Genomic DNA, 27,703 nt, shown 5'->3' on the forward strand with positions numbered 1-27,703 from the left:
GTTTTTAGGCATGTGTGTTGTGTGTGCCTTTTCAAGATCCTGTCAGGAGAACACAGTGCACCTCACAATGGTTGTTAATGGATCCTTACTTGTGACCAGGTAGGTGATAAAGTGGCTCTTACCGCAGTGCAGACCATCTAATCTACATCTAGGTAAGTAAGGATGGGGTCCCGAACACTTGTGATGCCGGGTTTATTTGTAGGTACTCTGCTGAGGTCTTTCCTCGTGTAAGTAGGAAATAATGTGATGTTAACTCTTTAGGGACAGTCTTATTTTCAGATATCTGTGTATTACTGTGTGCACAGTTCTCCTATTTACATTGTTTCTGGCGTTTGTTCTAAGAAATTCATGTGTTCCTGTTATACTAGTAACAGTGAGTATTTGCATTCTTGTTTGGAGATACTGTGCTTCATCACAAGGGACAGAAGGGTATGTACGTGTCTCTTCAAAGAGGAATAAGTCTCTTCTTAGGTTTGAGCTTGGAGTTTTGCAAGCAGTCTGGCAGGATTGGTGGACCCCGAAATGATACAAGCGACAAAGGGCATTTGTAGGTGGACAGGTAAAATGAGACGTTTGCAGAAAACCTTTCCCACAGTTTGTTTGTTTCAGAGTCATTTCAGGCCATCATGGTGAGATAGTTCTGGGAGAACTGCTTTACCCATTCTAGTAATCACATTCTCCTACTGTTCTGTATTTTAGGAAAATTGATGTTTAACTGTGTGAGTGTGGATCGGTATGTGGGCACACATGTAAGGATCATGGAGGTGGGCAGCACGCCAGTAAGCAGGGTATGTTTGCCGGTGACCAGTCAAGAAGATGATGGTGTTTCTAACAGTGGTGTAGACGTTGAAGTATTGCAGGATCCAGCTGCAGTTGATGAATGGTCCTATGATGATGGAAGTGAAATAAGGTTATTTGCAGGGTCCTGGTAGAAAAGGGGTGTCCAGGGACACCTGTATCTATGGGTTTTTCAGGTTTCTGTGAAGATATCATGGTAAATCTCAGTGATTACTAGTGGAACTTTGCCTGCATCCCGGTAAGTGATGGTGTGGGCATAAAGCACTATACACATAATCTGATCTTTGGATGTTAAGGTGAGTGGAGGTGGTGCTCAGAACTTTTCTGATGGTGTGTTTCTACACAGATATGCAGTAAGAAATGACATTGTCCCAACCAACGTTAGCAGCATTATCCCTTTGTATTGTGGAGTTTTTATTTGGTGAGTGTTTACACTTAGTGTGGGAGGCATGGACAGGTAGTCAGGTAGGTTATGCTTCTGTTCCACACCACAGTGCTGGCCGTGAGTTTCCTACAGGTGCTCAGAGGAGAGATGACAATGGCTCTAATGGTGGTGTTCAACTTGAAGCTTGGCCAATATCCAGGCGTGTTGATGGCTCCCCTAATAATGGAAGTCACCAAGATTATTTGCAGGCGCCCCTTTATTTTTCAGGTAAAAATACTTGCTGGTATTTTTTTTGTGCTCTAATAATTTTATTTTTCCTTTCAACACTGTTTAAAGGCTCCAACATATTAGACAAAGAAATCTTTGATAAGTGTTAATTTCTCTAGAGACAATCATATGATCACTTAAAATTACATAAACAATTATATATACAAAATTGAAGTTTCTGCAGCCTACATATGCCTCTTTTGGGGGAAAAAAAAGCAATATATTGATGACAATTCAACAGTAGCTTTGAAAAAAACAAACCTGGGTTTTCTTACCAAACTAAACCTATCATCTATTAGAGCAATGAACTCAAGTGAAGCATAAGAACAGCTTCTCCCTTCACCTACATCAGTCATCTTAGATTTTTTCTATACCTCATAGTACCCCAAGCCAATCTCATCATCTAGAAAGACTGTCCACCCTCCAGCATCAACTAAAAGTACTCCTGTTCCTACTCAAAAGAAAGATAACATTCTTCCTAAGGGGAAGACAGAAGGAGGAAACAAACATGTAAGCATTTTCTAGGTGTCTTCCTTAGCAGTCACATCCAATACCTCAATAACCCCATGCAAACATGCACAAAAATCTCTTAATACACTCCCTTCATTACTCAGACAAGGAGGGAACTATATTTTTCTAATTCACTTTAGGTGGTGCCTGGGACAACTAAATGCTTTTCACTGAAAGATGTAATAAATGCTATTTGATAGAGGTGATAAGAATAAGGGAAGCAGCACTTCTCTGCTTTCATTTGGCTTTATAGGAAAAAAGTGTGCTCTACTATATACTAAAGTATCAGACCAACACACAACATACTGCAAAATTTTAATATGTGACTAAACACAATATTCAGAATTCATCGTTGGAGGACAGATCATCATCTTCATCCCTTACTTCTCGGTATTTCCTCCAAGTCTCCTCTTCTGGAGCATAGCTCTACATTTTAATATTCAGTCTTTCTGCTAATTTTTGTGCTGCGAGCTTGGCTTGCATCTCCTCATAATTCTGTTCCTGCTGTTTCTGAAGTGCCAAAGAGTCTTCTATGGAGAGCAGCTGTGCAGGCAGATGGTGAAGCGGCAGAAGCCGAGCTGCTGTGATATCATCAAGACGCTTCTTATCCCTGTTGCGTCTTTCTGCTGAGGAAATGGGGGGCCCTCCTCTCTGCCAATGACCGAATGAATCCTTTCGTTGTGAAGGTAATACGTTGGTTTTAAATTTATATGGTGGGAGCATAGGGTTTGGGGCTCGAATTTCTAGCACTTCCATGTTAGGAGGTTTCTTCTGTGTCCCACTACCAAAGCCTGTCTCATTCTCAGTACCAGTATTTTCTTGTGAGTGGTGCTCATCTGGGTCCACAACTGTGATCCTTTGTGACCTCTCAATAAACAAGTGGTCAGAGCTGCTAGAGTTGTCTTCTGCTTGACTTGAAACACGATGCTGAGGGAGACGCTCACTGGCTTCAGATGAGGAAGGCGCGCTGGTTCTGCTGCTGGAAGCTGGACACTTGTTCACTGTGTACTCAACTTCTGGAGCCTCTTCATCGCCTTTGTGAGTAGGATGTGCAAGTCCCTGTTGTTCTGAGGTTGCTTTACATAACTTGATGGTATCTATGGAGGAAGAGCTGGGAACTAGTGATGAAGTACCAAGTATCTGGGCAGAATTCTGGGCCTTATCCGTGTCCACATCAATAACTGCAATTGCTTTTTGCCTTAGCTTACAGTCTACACTAACAGGATGAAACAGTTCACTTTTTACTCTAGCTTCTTCACGTTCTGCGATGGCAGCTTTCAGTTTGACAACAGAGCCTAAGACCTTTTTACCTTTGTCGGGCAATTTGCAAATGAATTTTTCATCGCCCAAAAGTCTCTCCTGGCGCTTCAACATCTCCTGCAGCTCCGCCAAACTCTGCGACCCCAAGTCCTCGGGAGTTTGGGGCTCGAAGCCGCGGGGCAGTGAGGACATTGCGCTGGGGCTGCGGCTGGCGAGGCGGTGGGCACTCGGCTTCCTCGGCAGCCCCAGCAGCCCCAGCCGCTAGCGAGGGATTCGCGGCCGGCGGGGACTCCGGGGCACGGGCGGGAGCCGCCAATTTCCTGGAAGCTTGCTGGTATGTTTTTAAGGTTCCAGCCATCATGACATCATAATGAGGCTAACAGTGGTCACTGACAGGGCCTTGCTAGTGACCAGGTAAGTGATAAAGTGGGTCTTACCACAGTACAGACGGGCTCTTCTTCAGTCTCTAGGTGAGTAAGGATGGTATCCCTAACACAGTGCTGTTGTCATTTTTACAGGTATCCCATTACTTTCTGAGCTGGTATATAAATATGAAGTGATGTGCTAATAACTCATTAGAGACCTTCTTATCTTCAGATAGGTATTTCATGTTTCCTAGACCTTTATATTGATCTTGTTTCTGGCATATGTACAGTTCAGAGATTAATTTGTAAAAATGCTGGTAAGCCTGCGATTTTACTGTCCCCTTTTCATAAATAACATGTTTTTTTACACCCACACCAATAGATTTACAGTCACTTACCCAGGTAATTTATCAGATAGTCCATGCCCATGATATTGACCATGGGATTTTTGTAAGTATCCACTCAGAAGAGTGAGTTATGTCTAAGTAGAATCTAACCCTTGAGTTGTGCAATTACCCAGTAATACGGATGGGTCCCCAAATAATGCACTTGACCAAGGGAATTTGCTATTGTCCAGGTGGACTGAAACGTGTGAGAGCACATTATCTCTGGTGTGTTTTCAGGTTCATGTGAAGACATCTTGTGGAGCCCATCCATCAGAGTTAATGAGGCACATAGCGGGTACTGAGGTAAGTGGTGGTGGGGGCCTAACCCACAGCATGGACCGCCTCATCTTCAGGTATCTAGGTAAGTGATGATGGTGTCCTAACACTTCTTATTACCATGATTTTGGTATAGATACTCAGATAAGGAGTGATAAGACTCCTTACTGATTCTAGTGACCTTGAGTGTATGCTTTTTACCTCTTCGAGATAACCCCTGTGGGTGCTGAGGGTTGGTTGTGTCTCAAGGAGTCCTCACCCCGGGAGCAACCAGTGTTTTTTCAGGAGTTGGCCATGCAAGGGCCCAAGTGGAGCTCTTGTGTTCCCTGATAGTGGAAGTGAAAAGGATTATTAGCGGGTGTTCTGGTAGAACAAGTTGTGTCCTCCAACACATTCGTCCCACGTGTGTCTTCAGGTTCTTGTCAAGAGAACAGAGTGAGCCTAAAATGGTTGTTAATGGAACCTTGCTATTAACCAGGTTAGTGATAAAGCGGGTCCTCCTGCTCTGCAAACCATCTGATCTGCAAGATAAAGATAAGTCCCGATGATGTCCCCAACACTGGCGTTATAAGTGTTGTGTGCTGTTGGTTATGTTACTTGTGTTATGTTTGCAGGTATCCTGTTCAGGTCATTGCTACTACACAGGTATGAGATGATATGACATTAACTCATCAATGACACCTTATTTCATAGATCCACATAGTTAATGTTGGAGGCATATTTATCTTGTTTTGGGCATATGTGCCGTTAAATCAGTTTGACCCTAATGATGCTAGTAAATATGAGATTCTTTGTGTTCCTGTTTAGGGATACTACATAATCCAGGCAGTGTATCATATTGCCATGATCCTGTTATTGACAGTGGGAATATTTTCAGGTATCCCATCAAGAGGAGGAGGTCTTTTCTTAGGGTTTCACCTCAGTGTTTCAGAAGTGTCCAGGTGGTGTCAGTGGGTCCAGGTGACCAAGGGAATTTGCAGGTGTGGAGGTAGAATGATTTATGGACCCAACGCATTATCCAGGGTGCTACTCAGGTTTGTGCCAAGACATGACAGAGAGCCTGTTAATGACCGTTAATGCGAGACAGTGCTGATATGGAGGTAATCAGTGAGCTGAGGGCCTAAACCACAGCATATTCCATCTGACCTTGACACATCTAGGTAAGTGTCATGTGTCCTCACACTTTGCTTGCCATGATATTTTTTAAGGTATGAAATGATAGCATCCTTGCCAATTCCAGAGACCGTGTGTTTTCACCTCTTATATTTCTTGGAATGGTCATTTTTAGCCCTGTGAGTATGAAGGATTACATGGGTACAGGTCTTTTTCATGGCTTCTCAATCACACTACCAGCCGCAGCGTGTTCACGGGTGTGTAGTCATAGCAGCGTGGTTTTACCAGACATCGGTATTAACCTTGGATTACTCCAAGTGGCCAGGGGGACACTTTATGTGTCTCATAATGAGGAAGTGCCCAATGTTATTTGGCAGTGTCCTGGTAGAAGAAGTGATGCCATCTAATGCACATTTCATAATGTCTTCCCCAGTTCCTGTCAAGAAATCGCAGTGAACCTAATGTTGCTCATGAGTGGAGGGCATTGCGGGTGTGCAGGTAAGTGATGATGTGGGCCTGTGCCACAGCACAGCCACTCTTCAGGAAGTTAGTTAATGGTAATTAATGGCTTCCCTAACGACCATTGTTACCATTCTTTCTTTAAAGGTATTCAAGTAGGAAATGATAGTTCTTAACAATTCTGGAAACCCTGGCATTTTCCTTTTTATATTTTAGGGAAAATGTTCATCCCTGTGAGTGGTGAGGGATTGCCATATCCTGGTAATTAGCATACCCTTGCTGACCCCAGCAGCAGCCATGGGAACTTTGCAGGTGTCCGTAGTGAGATGGTGTCGCATCAGACATGCCGTGGTCTCGGGGTACTGGCAGCATTCAGGTGGACGTGACGTTCTCATAAGGAAGGAAAGGTCTGGGATAATTTGCAGTGGTCTGCTCCAACCAGTTCTGCTCCTTTCACACACGTCATCGGTTTTCAGGTTCCTATCAAGAGACCAAGGTGAACTTCCTGGTTGTTCACGGGACGTTTCTGGTATCCAGCTAAGTGAAGATGTGCACCTTCACCACATTGGGCCCTCTGATCCTCACATATCGAGGAAAGTGAGGTTGATTGGCTAAACTTGTTTTGCCATGTGAGTTATTTCAGGTATTCAGGTAAGAAAAGAGAGTACTGTATAAATTCCAGCAGTCTTGTGATCCTACTGCTTCCCATTGATGAGAAAATGTGTTTTTAACTGTGTGAGTGTCGAGAGCATTGTGGGTATCCACGTGATGATGGAGTTGGGCGGCACAGTGGTAACTTTGGTGTTGTTGCAGGTGAGCCGGGACGAGGTGATGGTGTTTCTAACGAGGGCGCAGACCTGGGAGTGTTGCGAGAGCCCATGTGGAGCTGATATGGGTCCTAAAGCTATGACAGCGATCAAGCCTATTTGCAGTGTCCTAGTAGAAAGGCCTGTCCATAGACCCGTTAGTTACAAAGTGTTCTTTAACTTCCTGTCGAGAAGCCATGGTGCCTTGATCATTAATGGTAGTTAATGGGGCTTTGTTTGCATCCAGGTGTGCGGTGCTGTAGATCTTAATCACCCTACAGCAATCTGATGTTCAGATATGTAGGTATGTGTGGATGGGGTTCCTAACTATTCTGTTACCATATTTTTATGCAGGTATTCAGTGAGGAAATGATATTGTCCTAACCAGTGCTAGTACATATTTGCTGTCATTTTTTTTTTTTTAGAATTTAGATATAATGTATGGTTAAGCTTAGTAGGGACAGAAGGATATGCACGTCCAGGTAACCTATCCTACACTGCACACCACAGTATTGGCCATAAGATTTCTACAGTTACTCAGAGAAAGAGCATAGTGCGTGTAACGCTGGCGTTGACCTTGAAGTTCTGCTAAGACCCAGGTATGTGTGTAGGCTTCCCCTAGGGGTGGAAGTGACCTCGATTACTGGTGAATGTACCTCTTTTCTTGCAGTTAAACAACTTGCGTGCTTCAACACACTTGTGGGAAGTGTTTTTCAAGGTTCTGGCAGCCATGACATCTCAGCGAACCAAACAATAGTTGTTAATGGGACCTTGGTGGTGACCACACATGTGATAAAGCAGGTCCTGCCGCAGCACAGATCATCTCATCTTCACATATCCAGGTGAGTGAGGGTGGTGTCTGTAACACTGTGACCCAAGCTTTTGTTTAGGTTTCCCAGTAAGTTCTTTGCTAGTGCACACATAGGAGATGATGTAACATTAACTCATTAGATACCTTCTTATTTTCAGGTATGCAGGTACTTAATGATATTTTCTAGACTCCCACCTTGTTTGGCATGTATGCAGGTCAGAAACTGATTCATCCCTTACAGTATTGGTAAGCATGAGATATCACTGTATCCTTCAGAGATCATTTTTTTGCACTCACTGTGTTGAACAGATGGACAGGTATCCAGGTAATCTGTCATATCTTCCATACCATGATACTGTCCATGGGGTTTTTCTCAGGTGTCCCTTCAACAGAGGAAGGTGTCCTCACTAGGGTTTGACCTGGCACTTCTGCAGTTATCCAGGTAATGTTTATGCGTCCCTACATCATACCATGGGTCAAGGGACTTTGCAGATATCCAGGTAGAATGAGGTGTGTGCTGAACACATTTTGTACAATGTGTTTTTCCAGATTCATGTCAAGATAGCCAGGTGAGCCAGTCAGTGGTGGTTAACCTGGGACAAAGCTGGCATCGAGCAAGTGCAGCTGTGGTCCTGAGCCCTAGCACAGGCCATCTGACCTTCATAGATATAGGTAACTGGTGACGTGTCCTCACTCCCCTGTTTCTGTCATGTTTTTGGCTAGTATTTGGGTAAGAAATGAGAGTTTTACCAATTCTAGAAAAGACGAGTTTTGACTTTCTATATTAGAAAACGTTACATTTAACCCTGTGAGTGAAGGATTGCACATATCCTGGTGTCCCCACCACCCTGCTACCCGAGGATTTTGGCTGCTGTCCAGTGATGGAATGCTGAGTTCTATCTGACGTCTGTACTGATCTTTGATTACTGAAAATATCCAGGCACAGTTGGTGTGTCTGTAATGATGAAGGGGCCAGGTAATTTGCAGATATCCTGGTAGAGTTGTGTTTTTTAGCACGGACTTCATAATGTCTTTCAGGTGCCTGTCAGGCCAGCACTGTGAGCCTCTCATTGATGTAATCAGGAGCACTGCTGGTGTGCAGGTAAGTGTATTGCTAAGTTACCCTCCTGTTGCACACCACAATACTGACCATGAGATTTCTACAGGTACTCAGAGATGGTGTGTCTCTGTCACTGAGGTTGACATTGAAGTTCCGCAAGGTCCAGGTGTTGCTAATGGTTCCCTTTATGAGGTGACTATGATTATGTGCTGGTGCTTTGTTTGTTAAAGATAAAACAAGTTGTTTCCTAGCCCTTAAGCACACTTGTCATATGCCTTTTTTAAAGGTTCCAGCAGCCATGATATCTACAGTGAACCTAAGAATGGTTGCGGTGGGACCATACAGATTGTTTGCTCTTCAGATATCTAGGTATGTGAGGATGGTGTCTCTCAGCACAGTGTTAACATGTTTGTTAAGGTCTTGGCTAGTGTAAAGGTATGAGATGGCATGGCACTCATTAGAGACATCCTCAAGTTCACTATCTACAAAATGTTTTGGAGACTCATATTTACATAGTTTTTGTCATGTATATTGTTAAATTTGTTCTTAATACAGGTAAGAATGATATTTTTATATATTCCTTTAGAGATAATATATACTTAATACTATGAATGGAAGAGGAATATGCAGGTATTCATGTAATTTATCATATTGTCCTTTACAGCACTATTGACTAAGGGGTCATAGCAGGTATCCCTTCAGGAGCGGAAGGTGTCTCCTCCTGGAGTTTTATGTCATCATCTGATTTTTCCAGGTAGTGTTGACGGATCCTGAAGTGATACAAGTGCAAGGGAATTTACATGTGTACAGGTAGAATGAGACATGTACCCAGTAGATTTACTGTACTGTGTTTTCCAGATTCATGTCAACACATCACAGTAAGCCCGTCAGTGGTGGTTAGCATTGGATGTAGTTGGTATGGAGGTAAGTGATGGTGGGGGCTGAAACCGTAGCGTGTTCCTTCTGACCTTCATACATCTAAGGAAGGCATGAAGCATTGTCACGCTTTTTGTGGCCATGCATTTTTTGCCGGTCGGCAGATAAGAAATTACAGAGACCTTACAAATTCTAGTAACCACATTATACTATTGTTCATATTTTAGAAAAAATGTGTTTAACCATGTGATCATTGAGCTATTTGCAAACATCCATGTATTTATTCATGAAGCTGTGAGTAACAGTAATTAGCTTTTTTTTTTTTTTTCAGGAATGTGGTCAAGAAATGAAGGTGTTTCTAACAATGGCGTAGCTCTTAGTGCACCGCGAGATTTCACACGGAGTTGGTGGGTCCTGCAATGATGACAGGTATCACAAGGTTATTTTCAGGATCCAGGTATGGAAGTTATGACTATAGATAGGTTTGTCACAGTGTGTTTCCAGGTTTCTATCTAGATATCATGATGAACTTTATAAGGATCCCTTTATAAAGGGGCACTGCTGGTATCCAGGTAAGGAATGATGTATTATCATGCTTTTTGCAGGTATTCAGTTAAGAATGATATTGTCCCAATCAATGCCAGTAAGCATTAATCCTTATTATTTTAGAGCTTTGACAGAATGTGTGTTTAACCTTAGTAGCAAGTGAGAGATATGCAGGTGTCCAGGTAACTTATTCTACTGTTCCACACCACGGTATTTACAATGAGATTTCTACAGGTATTCAGAAGAGAGATGATGGTGTCTCTAACAATGGCTTTTACCTTGAGATTCTGGCAAAATCCAGGTAGTGCTGCTGGTTCCTACGGTGATGGAAGTGTCTGATTATTTGCAAGTTTTGTGTGTTTATTGTCAACAGGACAAGCTTTGTCCTTCAACACACTTGGCTAATGCGTTGTCGGTTTCCAGCAGTCATGAGATCACAGTGACTCTACCAATGGTTGTTAACAGGACCCTTTTAGTAACCAAGTGACGAGTCTTACCTCAGTACAGACCCTCTGATCTTCAGATATCTAGGTGAGTGAGTCAGGTTTCCCTAACACACTGTTGCCTTGTTTTGCAAGTGTCCCTCACTCCTTTTCTGGTGCACAGATATGAGATCAAGTGGCAGTAACTCATGTTTTCCTATATGTGAATAATGATGTTTTCAAGACTATATTAACAATGTTTCTCGCGTATATGCAGTTCAGAAATTAATGTGACCTAAACAATACTCGTAAACATGAGATTTTACTGTATTCTTGTTCAAAGATGATATGTTTCATACACCCGTAGTGATAGATGGGTAGACAGAGCCAGGTAGTTCTCCTACTGTCCACCACCACATTATAGACCATGGGATTTCTGCAGGAATCCCTTCAAGACAGGAAGGTATCTCTTACTAGGATTTAACCTCACATTTCTAGAGTTATCCAGATAATGTTGATGAGGCTCAAAAGGATACAAATGACCAAGGATTTGCAGGCATCCCAATAGAATAAGATGTGTACAAAACACATCTTCCACATTTTTTTTTTCAGGTTCATGGGGAGATTTTGCTGTGAGCCTATCCATGCTAGTTAATGAAATCCATAGCAAGTACTGAGGTAAGTGATGATGTAGGCCTTAACCATAACATGGATCATATGATTTTCCTACATGTGAGTGGTGATGGTGTCCCTAACACTTGTGTTATCAAATGTTTGTGCGGGTATCCTGTTCAGATGTTTGGTCGTATGCAGGTATGAGATGACGTGACACTGATTCATTGTAGATCTTATTTTCAGATAGCTATGTAATTATTATTTTTAAGACCCCTAACTTGTTGTTGGCAAGTATGAGTTAAATTAATTTGTCCCTAATAGTACTAGCAAGCAGTAGTTTTTCCTGTAGTCTTGTCAAGAGAGAATGTGTATTTTTCACTCATAGTGGTAGACAGGCTGCAAGTACCCAGGTAATTTATCATATTGTTCTAATTGCATGAGTAACCACGGAGTTTTTGCAGGTATCCATTCAAGAGTGGAAAGTATATCTTACTAGGGTTTAACCTCAGAGTTCTGTGAGCATCCAGGTAATGTTGATGCGTCCCAAACTGATACAAGGATGACAGAATTTGCAGGTGCACAGGGAAAGAGAGACATGTACCAACATATTTTCCACCATTTGTTTTTCTGGCATGCCAAGAGATTGCAGTGAGCTTATCTGTGGCAATTAATGGGGCACATTGCTGGTATTGAGGTAAGTTAAGGTGTAGGCCTACACCACAGCACAGACCGTCTCATCTCCTTCTGTCTAGGTAAGTAGTAATGTGTGCCAGCACTTCTTGTTACCATAATTCTGTTGCATGTATTCAGGTAAGAAATGAGAGCATCCTGACCAGTTCTAGAGACCATGAGTTTTTACTTTGTATATTTTAGGGAAAATTTATATTTAACACAATGAATGTGTTTATTGCAGATGTTTATCATGGTTTTCCTACCACACTACTACCCTAGGATCTTTACAGCGTCCAGCCAAGAAATGGTGTTTTCCTGACCTTGGTGTTGCCCTGGGATTACTGCAAGTAGCCAAGTAGAGTTAACGTATTCCATAATGATGAAGTGTCCAAGCTTGTTTGCGGCTGTACTGGTAGAAAATTTATATCCTTTAACATATGTTTCATAACATTTTTTTCAGGTTTCTGTCCAGAGGTGACAATGAACCTAAAATGAGTCATTAATGGGGACACTGCAGGTATGCAGGTAAGTGATGATAGGGGCCCAAACGACAGCACAGAACATCTGATCTCCAGATATCTAAGTGATGACAGTGTCCCTCACACTTGTTACCGTGATTTCTTGGCAGGCACCCAGGTAGGAAACGACAGATCCCTCAGCAGTCTAGAAATCATGAGTTTTCATGTTGTATGTGTTAGAGGAATTTTTTGTTTCTCTATGTGAGTGTTCAGTCATATCACATATCCAGGTAATTATCGTGATGTTCCCAGCCGTGGTAGAGACCATGAAAATTTTGCAGGTTTCCTGGTAAGAAATGTTGTCTTACCTGACAATGTTCTTGATCTTGTCATAGAGTTGATGTTCTCATTCTGAGGAAAGTGATGAATGTCATTTGCAGGTATAGTGGTAGAACACGTTGTTTCCTTTCAAACATATATCAAATGGTGTTTTTTAAATTCATGTCAAGAGGTCACAGTGAACCTAACAATGGCTGTTAACAGGAGACATTTCTGGAAGCCAGGTAATATGCATTGTCACCATATCACAGACCATCCAATCTTCATACACTTAGGTCAGGGATGTTTGCTCTTGTTTTTCACCATGAGATTTTTCAGGTAGGTTTTCCAGGTAAGAAATGATAATGTTTTACCAATTCTAGAAACCATGTTATCCTGCCAAGATTATGTTTAACCATGTGAGTGATGAGCAATTTTCAGATATCCATGTAATTATCATGGAGCTGCAAGTCAGAAATAACCATTTTTTTTTTGGCAGGTGAGCATTCAAGAGATAATCACATCTTAACAATGGCGTAGACCTTGGAGTACTGCGAGATTCCAGGTAGATTTCATGAGTCCTGCAGCGATGCTGGTAACAAGGTTATTTTCAGGGTCCAGGTAAAAAAAGTGTGTCCATTTATTACAATGTGTGTTTCAGGTTACTGTTAAGAGATCATGGTAAACCTCATAGTCATCATTAAGGGGATTTTATTTGTGTCCAGGTGAGTGATGCTGTGGGCCTTTTGCATGCTGCAGACCATCAGGTACTCAGAAATCTAGGTAGGTGTGGATGGTATTCCTAACTTCTGTGTTGCCATTTCTTGGGCAGGTATTCAGGTAAGAAATGATATTGTCAACTAAAGCTGGTAAGCATGAGCCCTTCTTTTAGAGTTTATATATAATGTTTGTTTAACCTTAGTAGTCGCTGAGGGATTATGTAGGTCTCCAGGTAGGTTATTGTTTTGTCCATCACATCTTTATTAACCATGGCTTTTTGCAGTTATATTGTTGAGACAGGATTGCGTTTCTAGGGTATGGACCTTGAATTTCTTCATGTTTCCAGGTAGTTTTGATGGACCCCCTAAATTTGATGGACTTCTGAAGATATTTAGGTTTTACCTGTATTCCTAACACAGTTTTTATCAAAAATTTTTATAGAATCCAATCAAGACATGATCATTTGATACCAGCCCAATTCCAAATTAAATACTATTGTTAGTCAAACCATCCTCTCTTCACTGGTATTTTTGCAGATGTCCACTCTCTATCCAAGGTCTTGACCTTGAGTTTTTACAAGTATCTGGCTAAATTTAATGGTTCCCCTTAAGTTTGTAGTGCTTACAGGATTTTCGAGTACCCAAGTTGCAGAATTGTCCTTATACACTGTTGCCTCCTTGTTTTTTTGTACAGTCCAGTTAAGACATTGTTGAGAACTTCCATATGGTATTGAAAGCAAAATTTTGCTGGCATCCAAGTAAGATGGTGGTATTTGTACCAAAGTTAGAGTTCAGAAGGCTTTGAAGATACCCAGGTAGACTAATGATGGTGTTCTTAAGCCAACATAGTAACCATATTTACTTGCAAGTATCCTGGTAAGTTGTGTTGACTAGCCATGGTGGTGATCCGAGGAAGTTTGCAAATATCCTGTCACACTATGAAGGTGTCTCTAACTAAGGTATTTTCCTTGGCAATTTGCAGGTATCCAAGTAAGACTTGATGGTGTCCCTAATCAAGAGAATGACCATGACATTTTGCAGTTATCGAGGCAAGAGGTGATATGTCCCTACCATGATCTTGATCCTGGGCCTGTCTACGTGTTCAGGTTAAGAGATCTTACTTGTCTGATTATGTAACTGCCCACAGGGATTTTTGCTGCTCTGCAGGCAGATGATGATCTTTGAAATTTGCATGTATCCAAGTAAGAGTTGATAGGTCCCTTACCATGCTAATGGCCTTGGGATCTATCATTTGTCCAGGTAAGGAGTGATGTGTCCTTAATCATGTTAGTTACCGTAGGTTTTTGCAGGTATCTAGATAAGAGATGATGGTGGCCCTAACCATGGTATGGACCATAGGATTTTCTACATGTCCAGGTAAGATTATCATCTATCAACAACTATGTTAGTTATCCTCAGATTTTTTTATGTATTCTGGAAAGAGACAATGGTATTCCTAACAATACTGATGACCTTAGGATTTTGTAGATACCCATCAAGAGATGATGGCATCTCTGTCAATATTGGTGTCTGTGGGAAGGAAAGAAAATGGAATACTTTTTTCGGTTAGCTATGTATTTGGTTAAAGGGATTTTTAACATTCAGTGACTGATAAATCTCATTCATAATCATATTTTCTTATCTCATTTACAATCATATTGTCTTTATTTGTTCAGTTTCTCCATGATGATGTTTGTACCAGGCATCTCAGGCCCACATTTATGAAATTTTTTAATTTCTAGGAACCATCAACACAGATAAATTTCATGTAAAATGTGGTTATTCCTAAAGAAAATTAGGCTATAGAGCCACTTCTTAGTTAAAGGGTTGGGGCAACCAAGGGGAGAGGATTACTGGTGTACATATTCTCAAGAAAAACATTTGTGTTCTCACCTTCTTGATAGGAATAGATATTAGATGATACGTTAGAAAAATATGTGAAACATGATGTAGATTAATGGGGACTTGAATAGCTCTTATCCAATTAATTCAGTTATTTAATTGCTATTTAGATTATACCATTGAAACATAGAAAATGAGAGCCAAAGAACTTGGTATTGAACTAGTCCAACACTACCATGAGTGAGAGAGCCCTGAGTGCAGAGAGGTTGATCAAGATCACACAATTGTCTAGTTGGCAGGTGCTCTTAGACCACCTTGTTTTCTTTGTTTTGAAAGCCTGAGACTGGTTCAAAAGCAATAAAGGCAAGTGCTCCAGTGCTTGTTTGAATCAGTATGTTTCAGGAAATGCATTTCCAATCGGCCAGACTCTCCATTGGGCACTTGGCTTTTTTGCTCATGTATTCAGTGTAAAATTCTCTTTAGGGAAGCCCTGGGTCGTCCTCCTAAAGCCCCAGCTACGTATTTGTCTAGAGAAGGGAAGCAACCTTGTCTGAATCGGTTCAGCCAAGTGGGATCCCTGTGAAGTTCCCTTCTCCTCCTAGGTAGCCATTCTGGGGTCCATTTACAACCATTATAGATCTGAGTATGGAATCACTGCTCTGCATCTTGACACCATTGAACATGTCAGGCCAAGACCCTGGAAGTGTAGTCTTACCCACGGGAAAAGAGAGGTAAAGGGGTTAACCTGCAATAGTAGATGAGGATAATGATGGAGAAAAAAAATTATAGAAATGAGGCTGAATAAACTTGCCCATGTGCCTTCACCCTGGCCCATGCACAGAGTACACACTCAAAAAAATGTTTTTTAAGTCAATGAATGCAGCTTGATAGTTTGGATGATTGTGGATTAGCTTGTTCAACCACCATTCTTTCTTCTAATGTGTGAAGGCAAGAGAGCAAAGAACTCCATTTCCCAGACTACTTGCAACATGCATGTGAGTGTAATTTAGTTTCTGTCATCAATGTAACAGTATAAAATTTTCATTAGAACTGAGTCCCTGTTAGAAAGGCGGGGAGTGGGCATCCATCTTACTGGCACGCGTTGTGGCAGGGGTGCCTTGTTTTCGGGCCACTCATAAAAGGGGCAACCCCGGGCTGGAGCTGCAGCTGAGGATCAGATATGCTACTTAAGGAAACATTCTTTTTCCCATTTTTTTTCCTTTGAGTTTTTGAAAATTGTACTGACAGTGTTGTTACAGGGATAAAGAGGTTGAGAAAGAAAATGCCAACCATTACACCACCATTGCATGAACACCTAAAGTTGTCCTGTTCTTTATCAGTTATTATCCGTATTAATACATATTACATAAGAACCATAAGGTGGATATAATTTTGTATTCTGATTCCTCTTAAAATTGTAATGTCAATATATGGAAAAATGAAATGTGTACATCTATGCACTTTTAAGTCCTTCATTCAACAATAAAGTTCTACCAGTTGTAGGTACAGCTCCATGCTCTGGGGACTGATGGTGAAGAAGCCAGACAAGGTCCATGCCTTAAGGAAGGCTGTGTTCTCGAGTGGGCCACAGCTCCCATGACCCACACATCCTGGTGTCCCAATTATTGCACTGTCCCAGCCTAATTATTAATAGCCCGCCCTCTGCAGGGTGTCTCAGTTGGCCCAATACATTACATGGACACACTGGATAGGATAGATAATGTAGCTCTTCACCTGTATATTAATTACCGAGAAATAAGTACTCTACACATGATAAAGTGACAGCAACTGGGGAAAGGGGCTTGTTCAGTTTGAGTGGTCAGGGATGTTCTCTCTGAGGACAGCTGAAACTGAATGGCTGGAAGGGGCCAAGCAGCTGAAGACTGAGGGGGTAAGCGTCCTAGGAATAGCAAACGTGAGAGGCTGTGGCCGGAGGACAGCAAGGAAGGGCGAGGGGGTGCAGGGTGTGAGTGGGGGTAGCCCAAGGGGAGGGGTACATTTCTCAAGGCCTTGTGTGTCATGGGGAGGAGCCTGGCTTTCATTGGAACTGCAATGGGCAGCCATTGAAAAAGCAAAATAGCCTGATCTGTGTGTCTTTGCCCAATTGATTCAAATCCATAGCACAGCACATCAGGATCTGCTAAGGCACTCATGCTTCAAGTCCTGTGGCTCCTGGAGTAAAGCCAGAGATACCACAATGTATGGGAAAATCGTATCCATTTATTGTCCGTTTATTACCAACACTGAAATGAAGGATAAATTGTTAGAACTTCAGGCTTAATACTAAACTTAAATTCCCAAGAAACACACATATTTACAACTCTTCCCCCCAAAGGATAAAATGTTTAATTTTATAAGTTTAGAACGGACTTGGAAACCAATGCAAATTTTTACAAGTTTAATCAAGCTCTCTTCTCCTCAGTAATGCCATTAGTTAAGGATTACGCAGTTAGAAGGTAGTTGGGACAGGTCTCCAGACACAACGGAGTGGCAGTTGGAGACAGACTTAATCATATGGCTGGACCTGGTTTGGAGAGGGAGGGAGGCCCGAAGTCTGGTGGAAGTCCTGGGTATTCTGGCAGCTTCCAGGTTCCTTCTGAGGCATGTTAAAGTGGTACAGCTCAGAGGCACAACTCCGCCCTCTTATGCTTGGCCTCCCAAGGCCCAGCCCTTGGCCACATAGGGTGTGTCCAACACAGGGATGCCAGGCTGCTGCAGAAGCTGGCTTGAAGGCCAAATTCTGAGTCCCCTCTGAGCTGAGAAAGACCTCATCTGTTTGCCTTTCAGTTGTACAAATCCCAGGCTCCTCAAATATGTGGTACCTCTGCCATGACCCCTTGTCAGTAAAATGGACGTCCACTCCTGCCTTCCTGCCTCTGACTCCGGGAAAGGGCCATGCACACATGAAGCCTTCTGGGCCAAGAAGCGCTACGTGTCTGGGACATTCCTAGGGCCCTATGGCCTCAGAGCAGTCCCCTTACTGCCTGAGTTTCTTAGCAGATGCACCCTTACCAGCTGGCTGATTCTGTCTCCTGAAGCTCATTCTGGCTTTGAAACTGTAGATTTCTTGTTTCAGCAATATCTGGGGCATCAGAAAAATAGAAGCCTTTCTATGATTTACCACATAAATCATAAGTTGCTCAAGGCTGCCCTGGATGGCAGGACTATACGCAGCATACTGGCTACCGAATCTATCATTATCTTGAGTGCTGCCTTTCCTGGCGCCGGGAGTCCTGTTAGGACCTCCATCATCTCTGTTATCCTTTGGTATTTCTAGTCTTTTCTGTCTCCCTCAGGACCTGTTAAGACAGATGCTAAAGTGTGCAGGAGGTTTTGTAAATAATACTTTTCATTGCAGCGGTTTGAGCTAATGGTGTTTTCCATCTCAAAAATGTTTTATAAATGTTAATTAAGCTGCTAGCTCCCTGGTGAGCTTAGGCCGAGTGTGCTCACCCAGAGAGTGTCTGCTTTTCCCTCAAGCCTGAGAAAGCCCTCGAGGAAATAGGAGGCCTAGGGCTTCCATCCAACAGTCCCTTTCTTGAAAGAAGGTTTAACGTACTTTTAGAACTTCCCTGATGCTCAGAAAATGAAGTCTTTGTGATGCTTCATAAAATGAAACCCCTCAGAATGCTTTATTAAATAGTGAAGTCTAGCCAGCATAAACCACCTGTCAAAAAGGTTTTTTTGTTGTTGTTATAAAAAAGCATATATGTGTTGAGTTAGTGCAGTAGGAAAATAGAGCCAACTGCAAACCTAAATCAGCTTGGTAAGGCAGTACTCATTTCTCAATAGGAAAAGGGGGGAAAAGAAACCCTAGCGGATATGAGTAAGAAGGAAGGATATGAGAGCAGGAGATCTGTGAAAGCGCTCCTTCTGTTTCCTCATTCTGACACAGAAATGCAAACAGAAAAGCCTTTAAAAGAAACACCTGCAAAAACAGAATCTCCAGATTCAAAATGCAGAAACTCAGTCATAATGCCATGGTGAAATTCATTCATGGCCATTTTCATCTAAATCAATGAATGTGTGAGATTTTTTTTTCCCCCCAGCCCTCCAGGAGATTGACAATGTCTGGAGATGTTTTCGATTGTCATCGCTCATGGGGCAGGTGGGGTGATACTGGCGTCTAGTGTATGGAGGTCAGGGACGCGACTGTAAACATCTTATAATGCACAGGACCACTCCCATTGCAAAAAGTGATCAGCCCCAAATAGGAATATCACCAAGGTTGAGAAACCCCGCTCTAAATCATTACCCTGTCAGAGGGGAACCCCCAAATCTCCAGACAGAGTTGGAGTCTGTGATATGCCCTTGACAGGCTGACCTCAAGCCCCGCCCTCCCTGCCCCGAGCTCCAAGCAGGCTCAGGCTCAGCAGGCGCCCTTGCTGTAGGTGCTCTAGCAGGCCTTCAATAGGCCCGGGAACCCAGTCTGTGCGTGGAGCCTAAACTCTAACATGTTCTGAGCTGTTATGCTTGATTTTCTCAGAAGGTAATGGCTGTACTTTTATTTTGAAGTGCTCCAGGCTCCTTTTGTGCAGAAAGATGTATACATTTCTACGCAGAGATGTCAGCCAGTTCAGTTCATTTGAGTAGGAACAAGAGCAAACGCCAGGTCAAGGAAAGGCCCCTCTGGTGAATCCTCTAGAGCATATCGTGTTGACTTTTCCAGGCTAACTAAAGCTGAGAAAGGGGAGAGTTTGTATTCTGCCTTTGCCCCTTGGTTACAGACCCTTCTGTTGACATCCCTCTGGCATTCTGTTTAACACAGTCATGCACTGGAGTCTATAGAAAATGCAGTCAAGAGGACGGCGCATGAGGAGAGACAGAAGAGGTAGAACAAACCGTGATGAGCAAAGAACCTCCCTTTCTTTATTGACAAGTTTTACTATGAAGCAAAAAGATGGAGAGATGGTAACTTCAACCAAAACTACATTCACGTTAGAAAAGGTCTAGGAGCCAGCCCTGCTTCTATTTCTTACTCCACTACAGTCAAGGTTTAATACACTGGCTAGGGCACAGAGACAACTAGAACAAAATTCCGGTCTTATGAATTCAGCTAAGCAGGGAGATGGGCAATAAAACAGAAAGGAGAAGAAAGGTTACCAGGGCCTGGGGATGGGGTAGGGCAGGGTGGGGGAGGCGAGTTACTGCTTCAGGGTTACAGTCTGTTTGGGACAGTGACAACGTTTTAGAAGTGATCCCAGTGATGGTTCCACAGGTTTGTGAATGTGATGAATGCCACTGCATTTTACACCTAAAAACGGTTCAGGTTGGAAATGTTATGTTAGATGTAGCTTACCACAATAAAAACCACAGCCGTCCATGAAGGGTGCCAGCAGCTATAGATGAGATACGTGCGAGAGCTCTTGAGAGTAAACAGAAGGCTCGTTTAAGAACAAAATGTCCTGTGGTCCTGCTTTTTCCCAGGCACTTTTGTAGGCACTTGGCTATGCAGCGGCTCAGTCTGGGTCCTCCAAGAAGCAGGCGCCAAGATGAAATGTGGAATGAAATGTGCTCAAACGCACTGGGGGAGATACCTGAGCGGGAGAAAGGTGAGGACGCTGGCAGGGACTCTCCCCCTTGCAGTGCAGGTCTGCAGGGGGCAGGAGGAGGGGCCGCGGGGCAGGAAGGGGCGTGAGCCCAGCGGCAGCCTTGTGCTGGGTTCCCTGGGAAGCCTTCACGCCCAGCTCTCCTGATGGAGGAGGCTCACCCTAGCAGTGGCACATCTGTGGCCAGCACCCACCTGTCACACTGAAAGCTCACAGCCCCTCTTTGAACATTTCATTATCTCCAGTTAACAAAAGGGGAAAAAGCTTTTTTGGAGGCTTTTGTCCAGTTTTGAAAGACCCCAAAACCAGTGTTCTGTCTCCTACAGTATGGTGGATGAAATGATTGTTCAGCAAGTATTTGGTCTCCCATCCCCTGCAGTCTCTGTGGAGGGATCACCCTGCCCCACGGCCACGAGCTTGGCTGTGTGTCTCATTTTGCTCATGGAATGTGAATGTGAAGGGCCATGGGCCAGTCTAAACCTCACCTTGAGAGGAAGCATGTGTTTGCACTCATCTCTTCCAGGAGAAGGCTGATCCCATCCACCCCAGCCTGAAGCACAGCACCCCACCTCACCAACCTGCACACCCAAGAGTGAGAAATAAAGGCTTGTAACTGTAAGCCTTTGAGATTTGTTGCCTTTGAGGGAGTAACTGGTCCTGCCTAGATGGGAGATGGCAAAGGCTTCATGGAGGAGGTAACATTTAAGCAGAATATTCCTTAAAATATAATTACACTTCATTAAAAAGTTTATCTTTTTCATTGTCAAATATTTGTAAAATATGGAAAACTTTAAAAGTGAAATCAAAGAGATTATATCCCTTGATGTTTTTTTATTAGAATCCTCCATGTATACTATGCCTTTATGCACTATAAGGCTTTGCCTTTTTTGCCTAATATGTTATCAGCAATCTGTGTTGATACATATGAGGAAATATTCTTTGAAAACATAGTTTTCAATAGTTGCATAATATTCATTGTAGCAATGACTTGAGCTTTAAGAACAAGTTGAAGCATACCAGAAAGACATTCTTTCATTCATTTCTTTTGAATTATTGAGTACTTAGTAGTGTCAAGCACTAGAAAAACGAGTGTTACAAAGTAGACAAAATCCCAATGTCTATCAATAGGTAATTGATAAACCAATATGGTATATCCATACAATGGAATACTACTCAGCAACAAAAAAGAACTAACCGCTGATACATACTACAACATGGATGAACCTCCAAAACATTAGGCTAAGTGAAAGAAGCCAGACACCAAAGACATAGATTGCATTTTAATGAAACTCTAGATAAATTCAAACAAATCTATAATGACAGGAAGTAGACTAGAAGTTGTGTGGGAAAGTGGGGACAGGGAGGGGAGAAAAAATTATAAGGGGCATGAGAAACCTTTTGGGGGTGATGGGATGTGTTCATTGTCTTGACTGTGATGATGTGCTCGTGAATTATGCATATGTCAAAACTTAAGTATGTGCAGTTTATTTCATGTCAGTTACACCTCATTAAAGCTGTTAAAAGCCATAGGAGTAGTATGGAGACTGACAAAGTGGAGGATGAGAATCTGAGCAAAAGGAGAAGAACATACAGAGACACAGAGGCATTTTATTTAATAAGCACATGGGATTTACTGTCTCCTGGGCAATGTTCCAAGAATTTTACAAGTGCTAACTCATTTTGTCCTCATAGCATCCCTATGAGGTAAGTCCTATTAATGTCACCCCCTTGCACATTAAGAAATCAAGGCACAAAGATACTAAGTAACTGGCCCAAAGTAACAGTAATTACTATAGTTGGGCTTTGAGTCTGCAAGCCTAGATCTAGTGTTCATGCTTTTAAATATGACGGCATGCTGCCTCCACATATCTGGGAGCATATTTGGTAGTATTGCAGGTATGTTTGAAAAGCCACAGGGCTGTAGCCAAAAGTGAAGGGGGATGGGAGGAAGAAGATTTGGCATTGTAGGCTGGGGTAAGTTCATTTAAATGTGAATAATCCAGTCATGCTTCATGAAGATATATTGGAAGCCTTCTGAAGGAGATCTTCATTTTGCATGAGTTAATTTTCATTCATTATCAAATACTAATTATATCCTCAATGGAACTCCTCTGGAAGCAACCTCTCCACCACTCTTACAAAGGCCTCAGTCCCAAATGCACAAATTGCTCAGATAGTGTATTATGCTCCCCAAGTAGTTTAGGAATCAGGTGCCATTACTCACAGAAAGAGGCATGTTCCCTTTCAGAGCAGGCATTCATGCGCTTTCCTTTAAGCCCACTTGGGGAGATTCAAATAGAAAGGAGGGAGCACAAAGCCTCCCCATTAGCAATCCTAGACTCCTATTGCTTTTCATTCTGGCTTCAACACAGACCACTTACAAAGTCTCTTTTGCCTGCCTTAAACCCTGAGAAGGACAGGACTGGAAAGTGGGCTGTTAATAAAAAATGTAGGCTGCTAAGATTCTTTAAAGTTTATACCAACTACAAAATACACCTTCAGCACAGATGTGTTAGGGACAAGAGCCTTGATGTCCTGTGCCTTCTTGGGTCCAGGAGCTCGTTGGTACTTGCTCTTGACTGGGCTTGTATCACTTTGTCTGGAATCCTAGCCTTCAAATACAAGACGCCTCCTAAGTCTTTTTCAGCTCATTTCATTTGCCGCCAAAATACATGTCCAGAATCCTGAAGAGGTGAACGTGGCATCAGTATGGTTTCCTGGCGTGGCTCAGCCGCTCATCCTTCACAGGGGCCAGCAAGTTGACCAGGCTCCCTGTTAGTCTGCTCTGTCTGCCGGAACAAAGCACCATAGACCGGCTGCCCAAACGGTGGAAACTGATTTCCCGTAGTCATGGGGCCTGGAGGCTGTCGATCAGGGTGCCAGCAGAGCTGGGTTCTGGTGGGAGCGCTCGTGGGCCTGGCACACGGCCTCCTCCCGTGTCCTCATGTGGTGTGCCTTCAGGGAGGGAGTGTGCAGAAAGAGATCTTCCTTCTCTTAGAGAGGCACCAGTCCTTTGGGACTCCACTCTTCTGACCTGATTGAACCTGAATGAGTTCCTAAAAGGACTGTCTGCAAGTACAGTCACACTGGGGATGCTGGCAGCAGCGTAGGAATTTGAGGGAAACACAGATCAGTCCTCGCACTGCCCCTCCTCCAGACCTGTGCTGCACCCACTTTATAGCGTGGATCCCAGCGTCTGTGCCTCGCCCTATACGAAACCATCTTCCCTCAACCCGTGCACTTGGGATTGTAAACTTGAGATTTGAGGTCTGTGGGCTCGATTTAGCTTTCACAAATATTTTGTGTGGCCCACAATGTTTAAACAAACTTGAATTCGTTGTCAACATTTAAAACTTGGCATATAACAAATCCGCATTTGCATTCCCAGCTTTTCTTGATGGAAATCTCTAATGGACTGTGTTTAAGCCTTTGTCTTGGCCTTGAGAGCTCAAAGTCAAGCTTGTGTCCAACAGCTAAAAAAGCAGGGCAGGACCTTACAGAATCTACTGGGGGAGCTGAATAGCTTCTGGGCCTGTTTCATTTCTTCTGCCCCTAAGTTTTCTTCTCCCATTCATCAAATTATCTTTTATTACCCCTTATGGATATTTATAGTCCACTTCAAAATTACAGGAAGTAAAAGCAGATACATATACATATATATTTAAATCAACCCTCAATGTGTGTGTGCTGCAAGGATGAATGAAACCATGCATGCATATGGACTCTCAAAATGTCTGGAGAGAATATTATTTATCAACTTTGTTCCAATAAAAAAAGAAACATCCAGAGAGAACTTATTAAATTCAAAAATAAAATATTTGATAATTTACTGTTTAACAAAACCTTAAGGACTAATATATAATAAGGGAGGAATGTATCATTCATAAGTAAATCCAATGGCACTTCACAGTTTGCAAAGCACTTTGCCATAATATACCATGTATGGTTCATATCTGTGAACCAGCAGGAAAAGGAGGGCTTGACGCTTGCAGCGCATCTGTAAAGATGACGCAACTCCACTCAAGTACATTTGTTGGTTTGTCCCCATTCTGACAGAGGCCCAAAGACATGGGCTCACAGGCACCTCAAAGAGAGGGGTCAGTGGATCAAAGACCTGAATGTAAGTCATGAAACCATAAAACTCTTAGGAAAAAACATAGGCAAAAATCTCTTGGACATAAACATGAGCAACTTCTTCATGAACATATCTCCCCAGGCAAGGGAAACAAAAGCAAAAGTGAACAAGTGCCACTATGTCAAACTAAAAAGCTTCTGTACAGCAAAGGACACCATCAGTAGAACAAAAAGACATCCTACAGTATGGGAGAATATATTCATAAATGACATATCTGATAAGGGGTTGACAACCAAAATATATAAAGAGCTCATGCACCTAAACAAACAAAAAGCAAATAATCCAATTCAAAAATGGGCAGAGGAGCTGAACAGACACTTCTCCAAAGAAGAAATTCAGATGGCCAACAGACACATGAAAAGATGCTCCATATCGCTAGTCATCAGAGAAATGCAAATTAAAACCACAATAAGATATCATCTCACACCAGTTAGGATGGCCAACATAGAAAAGACTAGGAACAACAAATGCTGGCCAGGATGTGGAGAAAGGGGAACCCTCCTACACTGCTGGTGGGAATGTAAATTAGTTCAACCATTGTGGAAAGCAGTATGGAGGTTCCTCAAAAAAGTAAAAATAGAAATACCATTTGACCCAGGAATTCCACTCCTAGGAATTTACCCTAAGAATTCAGGAGCCCAGTTTGAAAAAGACATGCACCCCTATGTTTATCGCTGCACTATTTACAATAGCCAAGAATTGGAAGCAACCTAAGTGTCCATCAGTAGATGATTGGCTAAAGAAGATGTGGTACATATACACAATGGAATATTATTCAGCCATAAGAAGAAAACAAATCCTACCATTTGCAACAACATGGATGGAGCTAGAGGGTATTATGCTCAGTGAAATAGGCCAGGAGGAGAAAGACAAGTACCAAATGATTTCACTCATCTGTGGAGCATAAGAACAAAGCAAAAACTGAAGGAACAAAACAGCAGCAGACTCACAGAACCCAAGAATGGACTAACATTTACCAAAGGGAAAGGGACTGGGAAAGATGGGTGGGAAGGGAGGGATAAGGGGGAAAAAGGGGCATTATGATTAGCACACAGAATGTAGTTGGAGGGGCACAGGGAAGGCAATATAGCACAGAGAAGACAAGTAGTGATTCTACAGCATCTTACTACACTGATGGACAGTGACTGCAATGGGGTACGTGATGGGGACTTGATAATGGGGGGAATCTAGTAACCATAATGTTGCTCATGTAACTGTACATTAATGATACCAAAATAAGAAAATAAATTTTTAAAAAAAGAGGAGTCAGAACTCTGATCAAGACACATTTCAAAATGTTTGTCCAAGGCTGGGCCCTTGAATATATTATACACTGTATCAAGGTGTCTTCACATTAATGATCTCACTACAGGCTCACAGGCTTATGTTTCCATTTGACAAATGTGGAAATTACAACAGAATTACGATGTGCCAAGTTCACAGTGCTATTTGGTGAGAGAAGTAGAGCTAAAACCCCAGAGACCTGACCCCAAGCCCAGTTTCACTGCAGCAACCTCGCCCAGCGCACACAGGCAGAAGTGCTGGGGGATGCCAACGGGCCTTATGCAAAACAAAGTTATGGGAAAAAAGTTCCATGAGGAAACAGACTTGGAAAGTTTGGGATTAAATGAAGTCCAGCCTTTTGCAGGCCCTCTCAGAGACTTGAACATGCTGCCGTCTATTGCCGAGCTGTGAGGGAGAATCTGGTAGGTGGCATTTCCCAGATCATAAGAGCATGCAAGCCATTCTTTGGGGATATTTCGCCCAAGTAGTGTTTTTGAGGACATGCTTTGAGAAGCCTTTTCCTTCATCAGTCATGGGTTACATCCAATCATGAGCGACATCACGGCCCCAGGTACTGCTCATTCTCAAGGCTGAGCATTATTGGGTCCAGGGACAGAGAACAGAAGCTCATTTGTGTGTAGTCACTAGCACTGTCCAGGAAAGGGTCAGCCTTCCCTACCCCATTAATGTCAGGCTTGGCCACATGACTTGCTTTGGTCAATGAAATAAGAGTGGATCCAACTCGTGACTTCCAGGCAGAGGTTCTGGAGCCAGGGTGTGGTTTTTCTATGCCCACTTCCCTCTGCACTGATGACCAACCTTATTCAGGTAGAGGAGGCTCCATCAGCCTGGGAGCTGGGGAGGGGAAGGTAAACATATTTGAAATTGTGTTTGCATGGCAAATACACAGTTTTCATCTTAAAATTTATATTAAGTATTGATAATGATATTTCTTCTGCAAATGCTCAAATGAATACTTGAAGAGTCATTAGGACTGGGCAGAAAGTTCAGTGGTTCCAAATTTAGATCTGTTTCTGACTTGTTTGCCCTTGATATGGTCACTGAACCCTCCTGAACTTCTACTTTAAAAAATGTCTACACAGCTCACCTCACACGAATAATGAGACAATCACATATGTGGAAGCATTTTAGAAACTGAAGTGCCAAACAAACGTAGGACCTATAAGTCACTGTGCTGTCCTAGGCTGGATTTCAGAGGTCCTGCCTTGTCAGTGAATGACAATGAACGGAGTGACCTACAAGTGGGGAAGCAGGAAGTCAAATGCTCTGGACCCGTGTCTATGGTTCCTTTTCATTGTATTCCAAACATTTTATAGCAAGAGATTTCTAAATTAATGAATATTGAAGTTTTTTCATCTATCAGGATGCTTTGGGCTCTAAGGAAAAGAAACCCCAGCTTACACAGACTTGAACATTACAGGAATATTCCATCTGACAAAACGCCATGTGCAGAGGTCAGGCAGTTGATAGGTAATCAACAGCTCAGTAATATTAAAGAGTCAGGCTCTCTGATTCTCCTTTCCACTGTCCTCAGCACCAGCTTCATCCTAAAGCTAAGGTTTCCTCATGGTCACTAAATGGCTGCTAGAAGAAATCACATCTAGCATCTTCTTTAGTCATGTCAGGCAAGAAAGAGAGTGGAGATACAAACACCTCATTCACACAAGCACTCTAAGTCCTTGAATTTACTGAAAACATAACAAGGGCTTGCTGGACTAATGATGGAGGAATCAGCTCAGGAGCTCAGACG

At 42.6% G+C, this 27,703-nt stretch overlaps 1 protein-coding gene and 1 long non-coding RNA gene across 2 annotated transcripts; one reads left to right on the plus strand and one right to left on the minus strand.

The window, feature by feature from the left end:
- Nucleotides 1–1,450: 1,450 nt before the first annotated feature.
- On the minus strand, nt 1,451–4,476 carry LOC118926290 (DNA-directed RNA polymerase II subunit GRINL1A-like). The gene has a single exon (XM_036912969.2). It carries the CDS (start codon nt 3,410–3,412, stop codon nt 2,387–2,389), a length of 1,026 nt encoding a protein of 341 aa, XP_036768864.2. The 5' UTR covers nt 3,413–4,476; the 3' UTR covers nt 1,451–2,386.
- A 6,782-nt stretch (nt 4,477–11,258) lies between these two features.
- LOC118926291 (uncharacterized) lies at nt 11,259–20,520 on the plus strand. The gene is made up of 3 exons (XR_005030398.2): nt 11,259–15,959; nt 19,733–19,875; nt 20,392–20,520. It is a non-coding gene; the product is annotated as an uncharacterized LOC118926291 (long non-coding RNA).
- The last annotated feature ends 7,183 nt before the right edge of the window (nt 20,521–27,703 follow it).

Source organism: Manis pentadactyla, chromosome X (genome assembly GCF_030020395.1).
Source record: "Manis pentadactyla isolate mManPen7 chromosome X, mManPen7.hap1, whole genome shotgun sequence".
NCBI classification, from domain to species: Eukaryota; Metazoa; Chordata; class Mammalia; order Pholidota; family Manidae; genus Manis; species Manis pentadactyla.

Coding starts and splice junctions, on each gene's coding strand:
- LOC118926290 (XM_036912969.2), bottom strand. CDS start 3,412: ATGTCCTCACTGCCCCGCGGCTTCGAGCCCCAAACTCCCGAGGACTTG.